This window comes from Xenopus laevis, chromosome 6S, assembly GCF_017654675.1.
Source record: "Xenopus laevis strain J_2021 chromosome 6S, Xenopus_laevis_v10.1, whole genome shotgun sequence".
NCBI classification, from domain to species: domain Eukaryota; kingdom Metazoa; phylum Chordata; class Amphibia; order Anura; family Pipidae; genus Xenopus; species Xenopus laevis.
In genome coordinates this window covers 24,711,689-24,729,609 of record NC_054382.1, presented here as the reverse complement: position 1 = coordinate 24,729,609, position 17,921 = coordinate 24,711,689, and the positions used below count along the sequence as shown (strand labels likewise).

Genomic DNA, 17,921 nt, shown 5'->3' with positions numbered 1-17,921 from the left:
AGGTAATGCCGAATGGATTTAGTTAGGTATCTCCACAACTTGACTATAGTACAGTAAAACCACACGCAGCGTGGGCAAGTCTTTCACAACCAGGGGGTCAGGGATCCTAACCAAAGACAACTGTTCCATGCTACCTGCCCAGATGTATTGAAAACTCAATAAAAAAATGAAACCACTCTGGAAATATTCCAGGTATCCGGAAACTGGTTATCCAAGAAGCTCCGAATTATGGAAAAGTCGTCTCCCATAGACTCCATCATAATCAAATAATCCAAATGATTTCCTTTTTCCCTGTAATAATAAAACAGTAGCTTGTACTTGATCCAAACTAAGATATAATTAATCCTTATTGGAAGCAGAACCAGCCTATTGGGGTTATCTAATGTTTACATGATTTTCTAGAAGACAAGGTATGAAGATCCAAGATCAATTATCCAAAAAAAAAAAACCCAAGGTTCTGGATAACAGGCCCTATACCTGTAAATCTATTGAGTTATTAAATCTTTTGCAAGAGTGAACATCCCCTTTAATTGTGGTATTGGTTATTTTTACATTTCTAGAGAAGCTACTATCCTGATCACCATGCTAGGGTAAAATAAAATATTATCCTTAATCTCTAGTGACTCAGTGCCACTTCCCAAAATATCATTAAAGGCCTTTCACTGGATCCCATTGTTCTTGTAAAATAACATTTCTGTGCGTGTATGAAACACTTGGCTATGCCAGGCCAACTCAAAAGAGCCACAGAACGAGGAAGACTCAAGTATTGATTGGCCAGGCTTAGAAAAAGTCCAAACTGAGCCAATCACACAACATTACAACATAAACACCGTCCTCACACATTGTGCCAATTCTCTTAGTCAAATACAGAAGCAGCCAATAATACATTATAATATAAATATATATATATATATTATATGACCGCTGACTGAGCAAAGAGGTCTACTCTACCAGTGATTATTGGACTACAACTCCCAGCCATGTGCTGGGAGTTGCAGAAGACTAACAGAAGAGGCAATGCATGGACACCTCTGCACTGTGTAGACTTTCCAAAATAATAATTTTTTCACCTTTTATTTCCCTACTTCTTACACTTTCTCAGTTGCAATCAAAAGCTTCCTAATTTAAAGTATATTGGGTTAAATGGGAACTTATTAAAGAGTCAGATATGCAGCATTTGAATTTTTTTTTTTACAGCTAAAAAATGGTGATTATTAATGCATGCAGTGTGTCTCATAAGAAGGGTTGCTTCATAGCTGGACACTCTGCTTAAGGACTCACTCACCTATCATATGTAACATTTCATTGTGTATATATGGACAATGCCATATGAAGAGGCGCATTTCACCCTAGGGGATTCTCAACTATTAATACAAATTTTAAGATAACTCAGGCAGCAGCGCCCCCCCCCCTGGTTGCCAGGGGCGGCAAAAAGAGCCGAATCTCCGGTTTTCAACACGGAAATTCATCTCTTCTAGTGCAGAGAGCGCAATTGCACTCTCTGAACTAGCGACGTGGACCCCCCCCCCAACCCCCGTCCGGCGCTGAAGGCGAGTGCTGTGGGGGAGGCGGCAAAAACAAAGGCCGCCTCGGGCAGCAAATTGGGCAGGATCGCCCCTGGCTAACAGGCTGTACACGTGTGTCATTTGTTAATACACTTTATAGTTTTTGTTTCCTGTCGATAAGAGCAACATGGTCGTAGACAGGGGTCGGTAAACAGCAGACTGTTGAAATGAGGTGAAATGACTGTACATATCTGCAGATACCCTCACTTTACAATATTTCATCACTGTATTCAAAAATATAAATGGAGTGATAAATGTTTCGCGGGAAACCGTTGAGGTACAGCAGGAGACCACTTCTTTTTTAGGTTGGGATCTATTGAAATTTAAAAAAAGCATGACTCTTTACATTAAGGTATTATCAAACTAAGGCTACATAATCACTGCATTTTATTAAAAAGTAGAATTCACGCTACTTATTTCTTGCTTCCAAAAAACAAAAAAAAAACAAATCAAGGCAATCAAAACTCCAATTGAATGCAGAAGAAAGTCTCAAGGAGTTCTGCTTGGTTCAGAGGACTGCAAGCACATTACAATTCCAAGTATTCAATCCATTTTGTCAGTGGACTGAAATGGAACACGACCTCCAACACGTGAGGGACATCTGAAACAACTAAATCAGTTTGACCAGTCAGGTTCATACCAAATGTACTTGTTCAACCCATTCAGTTGAAGTTTCAGGAGTTCTACTTGAAATATCTTCAGAACTGTTCATACTGCTTGTAACATCATTTGTGGGGTCGTCACTTTGTGATACTCCATCGAGCGCAGGTACATTCTCCTCGGAAGTGCTTTCTTCAGTTTGGATTTCTTTGTATTCATTGATTAGTGCATCCTGGAAAAGTGCATGCTCCTCGGCCAGACTCTGAGGTGGCTCCCTAAGCGTTGGAGGTGACAGTTGTTCATCGCCGTTCAGCGGCTGCAAATCGACGTCGGTTTCTGAAGTTGCGGATGGTATAAGGGCAATGCTCTGAGGATTGATGTCATGGAACCATGCCATGATATTACCCAACAGATTCTCACTCAAGTTTGGGTCTTGGCTAGATGAATCAAGGTCACTTGAAGTTGAACACAAATCACCTTGAATATCACTGAAAGGGTGTGAAAGATGATGAGCTGTTGCATATGGTTCACTACTGGCTCCTAGTCTAACTAGGCTTTCTCCCAGTTCTAACAACTCAGAGCTACTTAAAGCAGACCTTGGGTTATCAACGCTTATTGGAGCTGGGTCAAGTCTTGAAGGTAATGATGTGCCTATGGCACCGAGAGATGCCTCATTGTTCAGAAACTCTCTTGTTTCTTCATCCACAGCAAGACCGGATTCCTGCAAAGACAACTGGATCGCCAAGAGAATATTTGGATCATCTTCATCCAAGGAGCTAAATGCCTAAAAGAGCAGTGCAACAAAAATGAATAAATGTATAATAATCTATAGGATTTATAACAAAAAAAAAAAGGGAAGAGGTGGGAGTAGGTATGGAAAAAGATGGGAATTTTAATGATTTTAGGAAAAAATCCAAATTTTCATAGTAATTAAAAGAGTAATGCCACAGAAAGGAACAGCAGAACCTACAATACTATTAGAATATAGTCATGGAGACATGCAATTGCAATGCATAGCGCCTGGCATATATTTAAGGTGAAGGGTTATATATATATATAGATATATATATATATATATATATATATAGTCAACTACTAAAATAGTGGTGAGCACAAATTTCCCTTGTTTGTTATAGTTTATACAGGAGCAGTGACCAGCTCCATGTTGTAGCTCCCACCCCTCCCAGCTATAGTCAGGTGATCCCACTGGTGTCTAATAAAAGGGCAGCCAAGTTTGGGAGTTTTACTTTGAAAGCAGCTAGTAAGTTGCAGGTAAAACTTAGTCCCTTTGTAAAATGTATAATTAAGCAATTGAATTCTTAATGAATCGGATGAAAATTTCGCCAGATATGGGATGACTTTGACGTAGTTGACCAGCTTAAATATATTGCAATATATGGACAAACAATCCCTGTGTTGTTTAAAGGGTAAGGCATTTTTCAGTAGCAGTATGCACAAAATGCCTCTGTCTTAAATATATTGATAATGGGTTGAGTGCAGAGGACTCTTGTATTTGACTATATGTATTTTGTGGTCACACCCTCATTGCACCCCCGCCTAATGGTTTTAAAAAATAGTGGTGAGCACAACTTTCACTTGTTGGCTTTCTATTACTCTACTACACCTACTAGTAAATTATTTGTCATATATAAATTCTACCAAAAGCACTGATTGATCAGGTTAGTGATGTCGGACTGCTAATATTCTGAACACAACTGTACACTTATAAAAAGGAGGTTATAGTCACAGAGAGAGAGGCTCTGCATATAGTCACGGAGAAGTGAGCTGAAAGAAAAGGAATGCTACAGGAAAGTAGCAGAAGTTGAACTTACCATAGAGGTTCCATGCCTTCGGCTACCACAAGCTTCCTGGGTGTCTGGCAATAAAAATACATGTTGGAAAGTTTCAATATAATTCACAGAGTACCAAGCAGTCATGCATCTCAGTCAGGCAGACATCCAATTCATGCACTGGAAACATAACCATACATTTATAGGTGTTCAGAATTCCCTTCCATTCCCAGTCTGTAGAGTCACTTGAATGTTACACTACAACACTACAGCACTAACAACACATTGAGCTTACACATGTCACATGCTGTGGAGTTCTAGCTGCAATGTACAATTCACTCCTGTATGGGAGGATATCCACCATTTTAGCACAGAATTATCCAAAAAGCTTAGGACCTGGTGTTTTTTGGATAAGGGATCATTCTGTAATTTGGATCATCATACTTTAAAGGAACAATTTTAACCTGTATAACCTGATTCGCTCGTCTGTGTTAAATAACACGTGGGAACTAACAGCACTTTGATCCTAAAGATTGGACACATTTTATTAACAATGTTGCAAACAGCACATGTTTTTAGAGATTTACTTTTGCTATTTTATTTGCAACTGTTTCAATGTATGTATATGCACGAGTTTTCTTTTGTTACACAGATGTAACAGTTTATATATATATATATATATATATATATATATATATATATATATATATATATATATATATATATATATATATATATATATATATATATATATATATATATATATAGATATATATATATACATACATATACATAGTTATTATATATATATGTGTATATACACACACTGTATTTCACATTTAAGTGAAGCCCATATTTATTACTACCATTACATACAGGAATTTCTAATGTACCTAATAAGTTCTCAGAGCGATCATCAGGATCTGGGGTATTGCTCCTGACACTGTGCATGTCTCCTCTGCGTCGCTGTCTGTGCCGTCTCCGGTACTGAAATTCTGCATATTCCTGCACATGTGAAATGGAGCACACATCAGAATGGAGCAACAGACACAGGGGTATCTATAAATGGCAAAGCTGAACCAATAACTTCCAAACAGATGCATTCTAATATTTCTGCTGTTTTACAAGTGGATCAGCTAATTTAAATTTTAAGGAGGGACTTGATTAAAGGAACAGTAATACCAAAAAATGAAAGTGTTCTAAAGTAATGAAAATATAATTTACTGATGTGCTGCACTGGTAAAACAGATGTGTTTGTTTCAGAAACACTACTATAATTCATATAAACAAGCTGCTGTGTAGCAATGGCGGAAATTGAAAAAAGGCTATATGGCACAGGTTAAATAGTGGATAACAGATAACACCATTATGTTCTACAGAGCTTATCTGCTATGTGCTGTGTAACCTGAGCCTTTTCTCCTTTGAATGGCTGCCCCCATTGCTACACAGCAGCTTATTTATATAAACAATAATAGTGTTTTTGAAGCAAACACAGCAGTTTTACCAGTGCAAGGCAACAGTACACTTTCATTTAAATTTTTGATGTTACTGTTCCTTTAAATCAGGCATGTCCGAAGTGAGGCCAGGGGGCCAAATGCGGCCGTCTTCAAATTGAGACTGGCCCTCAGCCTCCATCGTGAAATTAATAATAATGCGGCCCCTCAGCACAGTGCAATCAGGAATCTCCTAGCTGTAATATTTGGGCACATTAGTGAAATGATCTGCCACTTGGTCTATACTGCTGAATGTGTGCTGAAGGTGTTAGTAATATACATGTACTGGCACATAGTGACGCAACGCTTCACATACTTCTTTAGGGCTGAAGGTGTCAATAGATGTACTGACGTGCCAGTACGTGGCAGATCATTTCACTAATGTGACCAAATATTACTGCTATGGCTAGGTGATTCCTTGTTTAAATGAGTTAAATAATGTTAATGATTCAAGGAATGTCAGGCTGAATGATCGGCCCCCACACATTTTCACCTCACCAAATCAGGCCCTCATTGCAAAAAGTTTGGACACCCCTGCTTTAAATACAAAATATAACAAGTTTTTTCACTAGGTATTTCAATATTTTATCTACCTGTTCAAGAAATCTTTTGGGTTATTCTGCACAGAAGACATTAACACCTTATTCACAGTTGTGCCTAAACCAGGTACAGTGCAATCTGCAGGAATGAAAATGGAATACTTTTCTTATGGGACTTTTTAACGTGCTGAATCTGGAATCTCTTGCACTATAAACTAAAAGCAGGTTGCAGCACTTTAAGTATATGAAATTCAGGCAGCATGGTTGGGCAGTAGTTAGAATTACTGCCATGCACAGCTGGGGTCATATATTTAATTCCAGCCAAATGTCTGCAAAGAGTTTGTATTTTCCCTCAGTGCTTGTGTGGGGTTCCTCTGGGTACTCCAGTGTTCCTGTGCACTCCATAAACATGCAGGCAGGTTAATTCCCTCTTGAAAAGGTTGACCATAGTGTGTACGAATACGATAGGCTTTTTAGACTGTAAGCTCCAGTGGGGCAGTGATATTGTGTAATCTCTCTAAAGTGCTGCAGAATTAATAATAATATGAGTTCTTTACCTCAGGGGATGCAAATCCTAGATACTCCCAGTCCCATGTTCCACCAGCAAAACTAAAGTGAAACAAAATACATGTTAGTTGTTACAACATTGCTATTAAAAGAGAGAAAAATACATACAGTATGTTACATAAAGAAATCAATTTGCTGTAGAGCATGGTGCCATCTACCAGAGACCCGAGTGCCAGCACTGTAGGAGGTGGCAGACAGACAGATAGACAGACAAGAACAGACAGACAGACAAGAACAGACACTCAGCAGGCAAGGGTTGACATTTCTGGAGATGGTGCTTTTCAATCTGAAAATGCTTTTGAATACCAGTATAAGGGGCAGATTTATCAAGGGTCGAATATCGAAGTGCAAAAAACTTCGACTGAGCATGTGAGTGTCAAAGACCATCGAATAGGTTAGTTCAACACTCGAAGTCAAAGGTTTTTTAACATCGTACCATCGTACTCCGATACTTTGATTCGAACGATTTAATCGTACGATCGTACAATTTCTCTTCGACTTCTAAAAACGTAGCCAAATGTTGGCTATATGTTCTAGGAGGTCCCCATAGCCTAACATAGCAATTCGGCAGGTTTAAGGTGGCGAAGTTTTTAAAAGAGACAGTACTTCGATTATCAAATGGTCGAATAGTCGAAGCATTTTCACTTTGAATCAAAGTCGAATTTGGCCTATTCGATGGTCGAAAAATACTTCTAAATTCGAAGTTTTTCAATTCGAATATTCACTTCGAATTCACTTCGACCCTTGATAAATCTGCCCCCAAGTGTCAAGCATTTCCCATTTAAGTAAATGGAAGATGGCCACTTCAGGTGCTTCTTAAAGGAGAACTAAACCCTAATAATGAATATGACTAAAAATGCCATATTTTATTTACTGAACTTATTGCACCAGTCTAAGGTTTCAGCTTGTCAATAGCAGCAATGATCCAGGACTTCAAACTTGTCACAGGGGGTCACCATCTTGGAAAGTGTCTGCAACACTCACATGCTCAGTGGGCTCTGAGCAGCTGTTGAGAAGCTAAGCAGAAAATTAGGTTGATCTATAATATAAGCTGATGCTACAGGGCTGATTATTAAATTCTGATGCTAATTGCACTGGTTTCTGTGCTGCATGTACTAATTATCTGTATTAATTACTAATCAGCCTTATATTGTGACATTTCTATTCTATGTGTACTGTATATTGTGAGTGGGTCCCTAAGCTCAGTAAGTGACAGCAGCACAGAGCATGTGCAGTGAATCAGCAGAAAAGAAGATGGGAAGCTACTGGGGCATCTTTGGAGACACAGATCTTTACTGCCAAAGGGCTGTGATTGCCTTGGGTACAGAAGCCCAAAACATAATGTACAACATTTCTAGCCTACTTCTTTAGTTAACCTTTAGTTCTCCTTTCTTTGTTCTCCATTCTATCCACCTATCGAACACCCTTACAGCACTCAATCTACAATTTTTAGCTTATCAGAACAGTTGCATGTATTTCCCTTATAGTTGGCAATACCAATAAAATCAATACATTTCTGATACCTGTATGGTGGCCTGATGATCATGTCTAATATCCATGTACTACTGTCATTTGCTGAAACAACTACATCTGCCAGTGTATTGTGAGCAGATGACAAGTGAAGAGGAGCTGACATGCTGCACAACTGCCATAACAAATGTCAGAATATCTTTTACATAACCCATCCCTGGTCCTGGTATAGCCAAGTTGCTTGCAGCTTAGAACCATGCATTTCCACTATTAATTCCAATGCAATAAGCCACAGGAGGGCTGTAAATAGCAAAGACAAGTCTAACCCAGGAATTCAGTTTATATTTCCTCACTAACTCATTGTCATTTTTTAATGTAAAGTAGCCCTAAACCTTTCAGATCATAGTGACTCAATTATACATGACACATAGGGGCAAATTCACTAAAGCGCAAATTCGCCAGCGTGACTTCATTTCGTTACTTCGCCGATTTACTAACGGGCGCTGCCGTAAATTCACTAGCGAAGTGGACCTACTCTAGCGCTACTTCGCACCCTTACGCCAGGCGAAGTTGCGCTATGGCAACGGGACGTAACTACGCTAATTCTTGTGCCAGACTTGCCTTCGCCACCTCAGACCAGGCGAAGTGCAATAGAGTAGATAGGGATTGCTTCAAAAAAGGTTGAAATTTTTTCTATGTCACAAAAAACGCTGGGTCTTTTCCTTTTTGATAGGCTGAAAAAGTTCGAATTTTTTTTTGGGGGTATCCTCTTTCCCCCCTACATTTCCTTACATATGGCACATAAACTATACAGTGGGCTCATGTGTAGGGCAAAATAACAAACTCTATTTTATTTTATGAAGGTTTCCCAGGCTTGTGTAGTGTAATGTATTTGGTGCTACATATACGTCCATTGTACTTTAACTTGGCGCCGTATGCAAATTAGGCATCGCTAGCGTAACTTCGCTTTGCTTGACGAATTAACGCTAGCGCAACTTCGCTACCATACACCTCCCTGAGCGCAACTTCGGATTTTAGTGAATTAGCGGCGCCCTGGCAAAACTTCGCTAGCGCAACTTCGCAGGTTAGTGAATTTGCCCCATAGACTCCTGCAACGACGAGGAGGCAACATATGAAACTTTGGCCAACTCTTTCTTTTTGTATAATTGCCTTTCTTTTCTATGGTCTATAAAAACTATAAATGCTCTGAGCCTCTCTAGGAGGGTCACAGATACATTAAGATAATATAATATTTGCGTCCATATAATTATATTTATCAGCAAATTCTAAGCAAAGTATTTTTTGTTTGGTATTACTTAGCACTTATTCTTCATTACCTGCGTCTTGGAGCCTCTGGGGAATCAGCAGGAGCTACACCCCGGGCCACAGAAGCCAAAAACTCCTGCCTCTTCTGCTGCACAAGGCAGGCTGCCCGAATGATCTTATGGCGAGGAGTGCGCAGGTAAGGCCTGTTTACCTTCTGGGCAAGATCCTCTGTAACCATTTCTAAGTCGGTCTGTTGAGGAAAATAGGATAATGAGATATATTCACATTGTTACGGATGAAAATCTACGTGGGTTTATTCAAAAAAGGAAGGGAAAACAAGTCGAAAAGTTCTTTGGAAATGTAATACATTAAAATCATACATCACTAATAGAGTAATTTTCCAGGTCACCTGCATTAATTCGAATATTTCTTTTTTTGTGCTTTTAGGTTCCAAGAAGAATCCATATGGGTAAGAACACTTGAGAATGCGCCTTGTCTTCAGCAGTTCTTGTACTGCGTCTTCGATGAACATTGTATCTGGGCAGGTTCCCTCTGCTGCAACACAATGCAAAAAGCCATTTGAATAACTCCGAATACAAAAATATACTTCACTGTGTTTCCTAAAACTTACAGTCTACTGGTAAAATAAACATCTTGCCAGTGTCTTTAATTAACCCAAAATATGCACATAAGATAGTAGTTTCACGAGTGAAAATACAGGTGTGACTCTTACTCTCATTATTGCTGATCCATCAAGGCTTGAAGAAGAGGAGCCTTAGCTGAAGGCATTTTTGACCATTACAATCCCAAAATATAATGATACCGGGAACACTTACTTTCACTAAGAGCTCTGCTCAGCTGCTCCATCTTTTCTTTGGCTGTTTTTAAAAGACGCTGCTCAAGCTAAAAAAGGATTGAGAGAAACGCATCACAATACCATAGAGATACCATAGAGATATCAGCGATATCAACTCCAAAAACAACCAGGCAGGTTAATTGGGTCCTGATAACACAGACCCTAACACGTGAGTGTGATGTTTAAAAGATAATACAAATACTCCTTTGTTTTGCTCTGTTCTACAAAACCAACTAATAACCTAATTTCAAAAATCAAACATTTTGGCAATCGGCACTGTGCTGCCCTGTCCCTTCCTCACTCAGGTGCACAGCCTCCAGTATACATCATGCAGGGAATTTAGGAACTAGTAAAGGATTCTTTACCTGATAACTGTGTTCGTGGTTCTTGAACCGTGTGTAGTAGTGCATAAATCTGTCCAGCTCCTGAAATCTCTTGTGTTTCGTTTCTGCCTGACAGGGGAAAAAAGAGAAAATGTTTAGAGCATAATTTAAAGGGAAACTATAGGGGTCATTTACGTCAGGAAAGACATTGTGCAATTGCTCTGCACACTGTCTACCGTGTTGCTTTCATTTCCTCTGTCTCTGTTTTTGTGACTGTCCTGAAGAATACAGAGCTGTCTGTGTTCGATATCACTGTATTCATGAGGGGCAAATGGCACACATGCATCCCCCCACCAAAAATTGAGCAGATATCTATCAGACAAGTTTAAAATTCCCATTGGGACAAAGTTTTGACTAGTTGATGTGGTCACTCCAAATGGTCTACACACACTCCAAATGGTCTACACAGGGGCCTGTTTATAATCCAATATTTTAGCCAAACATTTAGATCAGCTCACTATTGGCCACCACAGGGTAGCCATTTTGGGTAAAGAGTGGAGCGGGAATCAAATCGGCTCATTGATGTGGCCCTTGCCCCAAAAGCTTGTATCCGCACCATTGTGATCTGATCATATTGGATCAGCCAGATATTGGCCAACTGAAGGTGGATGAAGCAATGAAAGGTCCACTTATTTTGAGACCTTACTAAATGAGTTTATCTTTTAATTTATGACCAGATTAAAGGGACAGTATACAGCTAAAGCACTGTTGCTGAAATTGAGCATATTAAAATAGGACTTAAATTGAAATTACATTCTATATGCTTTTGCAATTATAAACCACTAATTTGAAAGTTGGGCTATTTTCAACTAACTTACTTCACCCTTCCTTTATATACAAAAAAATTTCTTCAGAGCTCCCGATCTACCTTTAAACAAACAAACAAACCCGCTCACTTATCTATGCAGCAGCCTTTGAGCAGCTTCTTATCAAGGGCTTCTCACTGGACTGATAATTAGTTTTATCAGCTCCTTTGAAGTTCTACAAGATCAGGAAGTGGCTCCATAATCTTAAATGCCAGAAATAACATAAACCGTATATATTTCTTAATTAAGGCAAAAAGTAGCACTCAACCTATATAGGGGCACCCGACAGGGATGCCCATTATAACCATTCCTTTTTGCCCTGGCAGTGGAGCCTCTGGCAATCCTGGTCTGCCAGGCAAATAACATCATGGGACTCTGCCTGGGGAGAGTGAAAAAACGCATCTCTCTCTGTGCAGATGACATACCGTTATATCTGGATAACCCAGGCTCCCTTCAGGCGGTCCTGAATATAGTGGAGCACTTTGGAAGATTTTCAGGACTAAAAATCAATTTGGGAAAAATTAAGCATACTCCCTATAGAAACCAACCCCGACTTATTTCCTCCCACCACCCTGGTCTGGGTGGACTCATTCAAACACCTTGGCATTGTGGTACATAGGAATTTAGATGTCTTTATACCCTCTAATCTTAAACCGATCCTTTCCACTATGAAAGACAAGCGAAGGGGGATTGGGCCTCCCGCAATGGTATTTTTACTCACTGGCAGCCCAGATTTACTATATACACTGGTGGTTTAATCCAGATCCATATAATCCGAACTTCCCATTACAGGCCACTTTGGCGAGCTCAGTAGAGTCACTCTCATATATGCCATTTCGCAAATCTCTCGATCTACACACAACTCACCCAGTTATAATCACCCCATGCAAAGCATGGATGGCAGCACTTAAAGTTTGCAACCCAGCAGTACCCCTTCTGTCACCTCAGCTACCCCTATGGGGGAATTCCTTCCTCCCACACCTACAACACATAGCGGAGTACAAAATATGGCCACAATGGGGCCTACGTACACTAGGGGACTTGGTTAAGGAAGGAGCGGTACGCCCCAGGACTGAAATTAAACATGTCCAAACCCAGGAGCCTCTTCCCTGGTTCTCCTATCTCCAGCTTAGGCAGGCCACCAACACCCAATTTCAAGGGATCGCTATAAACCATACAACCTCTAAGATAGAATCAACCCTTAGAGCCCCCACCACCAAGAAACTTGTCACCAGGCTATACTCACTTCTCCTAGCTACTATTAAACCTCCATTTAACACAGTGGGTGCAGCCTGGAGTAGACACATCCCAGAGTTGGAGGATGAGGACTGGGAGGAGGCAACCAATAGGGCCTATGACTACCTCGTCTCAACCAGAGATAGACTGATCCAGATCAAAATCCTACATAGACTTCACTTAACCACAGTGTCCTAGGTGTAGGGCCTCAGAGACATCTTACCTACACTTCATCTGCACTTCTGGTCTCAGGTTCTCAACTATATTCAGGATAAAACTGCACTACCTAAACTAATGACCCCTCAGGTATGCATTCTTGGTGTAATAGATGAGATCACCCCAAGGGCGGCCATGAGAATACTTTTTCGCACACTACTATTCTATGCCAGGAAATGTATTGTCCTGAATTGGTTGTCCCCCCAATCCCCCACATTTAATGGGTGGATGAACTTGGTAAAAACAACACTCCCCCTAATACAACTAACTCATCTATACTGCAAGAGGTTGTTCCCAGAAATATGATCTGGTATGGCGAGACTGGCTGGAAGCCACAGAGGAGCCTTAATACCAGGGAGGACAAGCTAACAGTGACATAATTATCTATACCACTTATTCAAGTGGTCTAGGGGTAACAGAAATATAACTGAAATAAAGTGTAAAGAAATGTACAGGATTCAAGACATTAAATTCTTACGCTGTACTGTGATAATATAAGAAGATGGAACCACACTATAACGTTTGTTTGTTTATTGTTATAAAATGCAAAATAAAAACCTTTAAAAAAAAAAAAAGATAAGGCAAAAAGTAAATTCAACACAAGCCCTATTCATTCAGCTAATGTTGAAAAGGGGTGTATACTGTCTCTTTAAGGGTAAAGGTACACAAAGCTGTATCTCAGCTTCTCTCTGGCTACATTTTCTCTCTAGATTGAAAAAACAGAAGTGCAGAAAAGACAAATAATATGAAAATGTGCAAAAGAAGGAAAACGAGGTAAATCAGAAAGGCAGGTGAGATGTAAAAGAATAAATTCAACAGCAAATGAAAGAGCAGAAGTAGACAAAAGACAGCACGAAGGATAGTAAAAAAGATAGTAAAAAAGGGAAGAAGAGAGGGCAATAAGAATAATGGGTGGAACATGGTTCAGTGAATGAGTCAATTTTGCTAGAACTCTCAAATATTTACACTGTGTTTGTTTGATATGAAATGGCTAGTTGCTTACACTCAGAAAAGCATCTTTATATTAAAGGCAGATAGCAGCTGCTTCTCTTTACCTTCAATATACAAGATGACTTAGCAATATATTTTAGGACTGGTGGCAAGGTAGAAGCAGCCAGCCAAGTAATTGCTACTATGTTGCTTTTTATTGTTTTCTGCACAGTTTTGCCTATGGGTAAATAGCCTTTAGCTTACATTTAAAAAGCTATTTCCCAGACATGACAAAAAACAAACATCAAGGAATAGGAAGGAATATGTCCACTTGTACCTGTGTTTTCCCTGTTGGATAAAAGGTACTGAAACCATCACATCAAGCAACATTACAAAGTCCTGGCAAGGCAACTCTTACAAAGAACTGGATTGTCTGGCCAGAACAATGAAAACCTAATATTATTCCAGAACAATTGCTCATATTTGTCTCATAAGCACCCATGTACTAACTAAACAAAGCCATTTACTACTGGATCAGAAATGATCTTGCATTGGATGATAACATTACCTCGACTGTCATTTCTTTCGACTGTTCCTCCACTTGATTGATGACCTCATAGCGAGTGCAACGGTAATAGCCTCCAGTGGAAGAGCTGTGCTTTTTCCATTCCTCCAAGCAGATCCAGCAGAAATCAGATTTACACTATAACGTACAACATGTTTGCAGTATTAACATGATAGAGGGATGTTCAGCTTGTTGCTTGACATCCTTATTATAATGTCATTAGAGACACATGACAAAAAGTGCAATTGAATCAGAAAGCAGAAGGAGAGATGGCTTGTGTGTAATCCTTATACATTATTATTACATGCAATATGTATGCATTATTTCGGGATGCTTCGATTCTATTATGGAAACTATTTTGGTATTTGGACAAATCCGGAATCCTTCATGAAAGATTTGGCTAAATACCTAACCCTAATTTATATATGCCAGTTAGGACAAGGAAGGGTTAAAGAGACCCTGGCACTCAGTGTGTGTTAAAAAACACTTTTTCCACCCACTTTCTTGTTTGCGTGACAAACTCATGACTTTTGGGATTTGCTTTGGCCAGGCACTGGGATTCGACTGAATCCAAATCCTGCTAAAATTGTCCAAATCCTGAACTGAATCCTGGATTTGGGGGTTCCCTAGTATTATTACAAAATATGTGATAGCTGCACTCTTGACTGCACATATCGTCCCCGAGCAGCATTTGGGAAGGCCAATTTATCAAAGTCCGAATTTATCTCATTATTCTCTGAAAAAGCTCAGATCAAATATGCACGTTTTTTCCCCTTATTTATCAATACATTTTCCCGAAAATTTCATGAGCGCGATAATACCCGAAAACATTGTGAAAAAACCAATCATACAAATTGTTTGGATTTTCCACCCGAAAACTCAGATTTTTTCAGATTTTGGCCCGAAAATCCACAAAATCTTTGGATTATTGCACGAAACCCAGCACAGATCAAGATATCTTCAGGACTTCTCTCATTGATTTATATACAACCTCGTAAAGTCTGAGATGCCGGATTTTCGGATTCAGACTTTTTCCATCCTTGGGGTGTGTGTCAAAACGTGTAGATGTGAATATGGAGGAATAAAGGTTTAATCAAGTTTTTGCATGACTCCACTTGCCATGAGTACTTTCTGTTGCTGGACTTTATGATTTTTGGTGAGCACCCAGCTTTTGCTCTGGTGAATGGTGAGTGCTGATGGAACAGTAAAAAAAAAATAATAATAAATTATTTTTTTTTTTTTTACTGTTCCATCAGCACTCACCATTCACCAGAGCAAAAGCTGGGTGCTCACCAAAAATCATAAAGTCCAGCAACAGAAAGTACTCATGGCAAGTGGAGTCATGCAAAAACTTGATTAAACCTTTATTCCTCCATATTCACATCTACACGTTTTGATCCACAGGGGATCGTCATCAGGATGATGAAAAGGGTGAAAAGGAGGTGCAAAAAATGCATATTCAACGTGTGTGTGTGTACGTGTGTGTGTGCGCGTGTGTGTGTACATGTGTGTGTGTGTTGATATTTAGGAGGGGTAACCAGAAAAGGATCAGAGCACTTAGAGGGAATTAGAGAAGTAAAGGGTTTACCTATAATCTGTAAGGCCTCTCACCTTGGCACACTGCATGTGGTTACAGCCTTCGTTCTTCTGTATAGGAGACTTGCAGTTGGTGCACGGTTTGGAGTTTGTTAGCAGCCACAAGCAGTTGGCAGCATCTTCAAAAGCCTCGCTAACTCCCACAACTAAATGTTATAAGAGAAACATCATTTTCATGTAGACTAAAGGTATGATCCAAATTACACCAAGAGCCCTTAACCAGAACAGTGGGCTTGGGTGGAGCAATAGATAAATCAGAACCAGGAGAATAGAGGAGTTACAGCATGATACACATATTCATGTGAGAAACAGATCATCTTGCCCATAGGTTTGGAGGACTGAGGATTCCATAGTTTGTGTTAATAGACTCGCAGGTCCAATTGTAAATAATGATGAAACTCTTTGATCCCATCCCATTATCACTATAAATTCTACTTTGCTGAAAATATTTGCTTTTTAAAATACTTGTTTGGGGCATTTTAAATAATATGGATTATTTACAAAGAATTTCAACAAAAAAACCCCTACAACCTAACATATATGTTTTTTGCAATCTAAGAATATCCAAGTAAAACCATCCAATTTTTCCAACATGTTAAAGGAGAAGGAAAGTCATCTTGCACTTGGGGGTGCCAAATGTTAGGCACCACCAAGTGATTGTATTGACTTACCTGAAACCCCGGGCCGGTGCTCCTATCAGCAGAAAACTGCACCGGCCTGGGGTTATTCCAGCGAGCACCACGGAGCAATCCTCTTTCTTTCCAGCTTCTCCTTACTTCAAATTTCCCAGGGCAGACACATGCGCAGTAGAACGAAATAGACGACTTTTTAGTTAAAGTTCGGCTTTTCGCTCTACTGCGCTTGTGCAGCCGCATGAAGAAAGAGGAAGATGGAAGAGGATCAATCCGTGGTGCTCACTGGAAGAACCCGGGCCATATCATACTTTTGCATCAGAGCTGTGCAATATGCAAAATGTAAATATGTAAAATACTTGATGATAATAATAATCATGTTATTTACAATATAATATAAACTTACGTTCCTCTGGCTTCATTTCTGACACCTTCTGCAGCCAGTTTTTCCATGTTTCACAATCACAGGGTTCATGTGCCTCACCCAGGCATTCCCTGTAAAACATAACACACACTTAGATTGCAAGCTCCTAGGGGCAGCAGCGACCTGCTACCTGCTGTAACACATTACTTTTAATCTTTGTAACTATATATATATTAGGGATGCACCGAATCTACTATTTTGGATTCGGTCGAACCCCGAATCATTTGTGAAAGATTTGGCCGAATACTGAAAGATTTGGCCGAATCCAAACCCTAATTTGCATGTGCTAATTAGGGGTGGGAAGGGGGAAAACATTTTTTACTTCCTTGTTTAGTGACAAAAATTCACGTGATTTCCCTCCCGCCCCTAATTTGCATATGCAAATTACGATTCTGATTCGGTTCGGCTAGGCAGAAGCATTCGGCCAAATCCGAATCCTGCTGAAAAAAGCCGGATCGAACCAAATCCTGGATTCGGTGCATCCCTAATATATTTATATATACTAATGTATTATGAAAATGTACGGTGGTGTGTGTATATAAAGATACACATACAAACTGTCTCCCAATTACAAGCTGAAGAAGCAACCAATACCACCAACCAATCTACCTACAAGGATAATCAGGAGATCTAACTGTAACATCATACTGGGCAGTCAGTTATGTATAGCCAATTAGTTCAGCTTTCCACTGAAGCACATTATGTATTATTTCCAAAATAACGAAGTACTGAGAGAAAGCAATCAGGGCAGAGCTTGCTGCTAAATATCTTTTATTGAACACAACATGTTTCGGGCGGGTGCCCTTTATCAGTATCACACTTGATAAAGGGCACCCGCCCGAAACATGTTGTGTTCAATAAAAGATATTTAGCAGCAAGCTCTGCCCTGATTGCTTTCTCTCAGTACTTCGTTATTTTGGATATAGTTTAGCACCTGGAGCGGGGGTGCTCAACTGAGATTGAGAGCAGCAAACTACCATTCCCCAG

At 39.7% G+C, this 17,921-nt stretch overlaps 1 protein-coding gene across 3 annotated transcripts in view; it reads right to left on the bottom strand.

The window, feature by feature from the left end:
• Positions 1 to 1,935: 1,935 nt before the first annotated feature.
• Positions 1,936 to 17,921, bottom strand: part of ankib1.S (ankyrin repeat and IBR domain containing 1 S homeolog) — a 95,306-nt gene continuing 79,320 nt past the window's right edge. For all 3 annotated transcript variants that reach the window (XM_018269175.2, XM_018269174.2, XM_041567466.1), the window contains 11 exons: positions 16,917 to 17,005; positions 15,894 to 16,024; positions 14,286 to 14,420; positions 10,512 to 10,598; positions 10,127 to 10,193; positions 9,700 to 9,845; positions 9,362 to 9,540; positions 6,545 to 6,596; positions 4,849 to 4,960; positions 3,998 to 4,041; positions 1,936 to 2,949 (listed from right to left, as the gene is read on the bottom strand). In XM_018269175.2, coding sequence (XP_018124664.1) covers positions 2,200 to 2,949; positions 3,998 to 4,041; positions 4,849 to 4,960; positions 6,545 to 6,596; positions 9,362 to 9,540; positions 9,700 to 9,845; positions 10,127 to 10,193; positions 10,512 to 10,598; positions 14,286 to 14,420; positions 15,894 to 16,024; positions 16,917 to 17,005 — 1,792 coding nt within the window. In that variant the 3' untranslated portion in view covers positions 1,936 to 2,199. The remainder of the gene's footprint in view (positions 2,950 to 3,997; positions 4,042 to 4,848; positions 4,961 to 6,544; positions 6,597 to 9,361; positions 9,541 to 9,699; positions 9,846 to 10,126; positions 10,194 to 10,511; positions 10,599 to 14,285; positions 14,421 to 15,893; positions 16,025 to 16,916; positions 17,006 to 17,921) is intronic.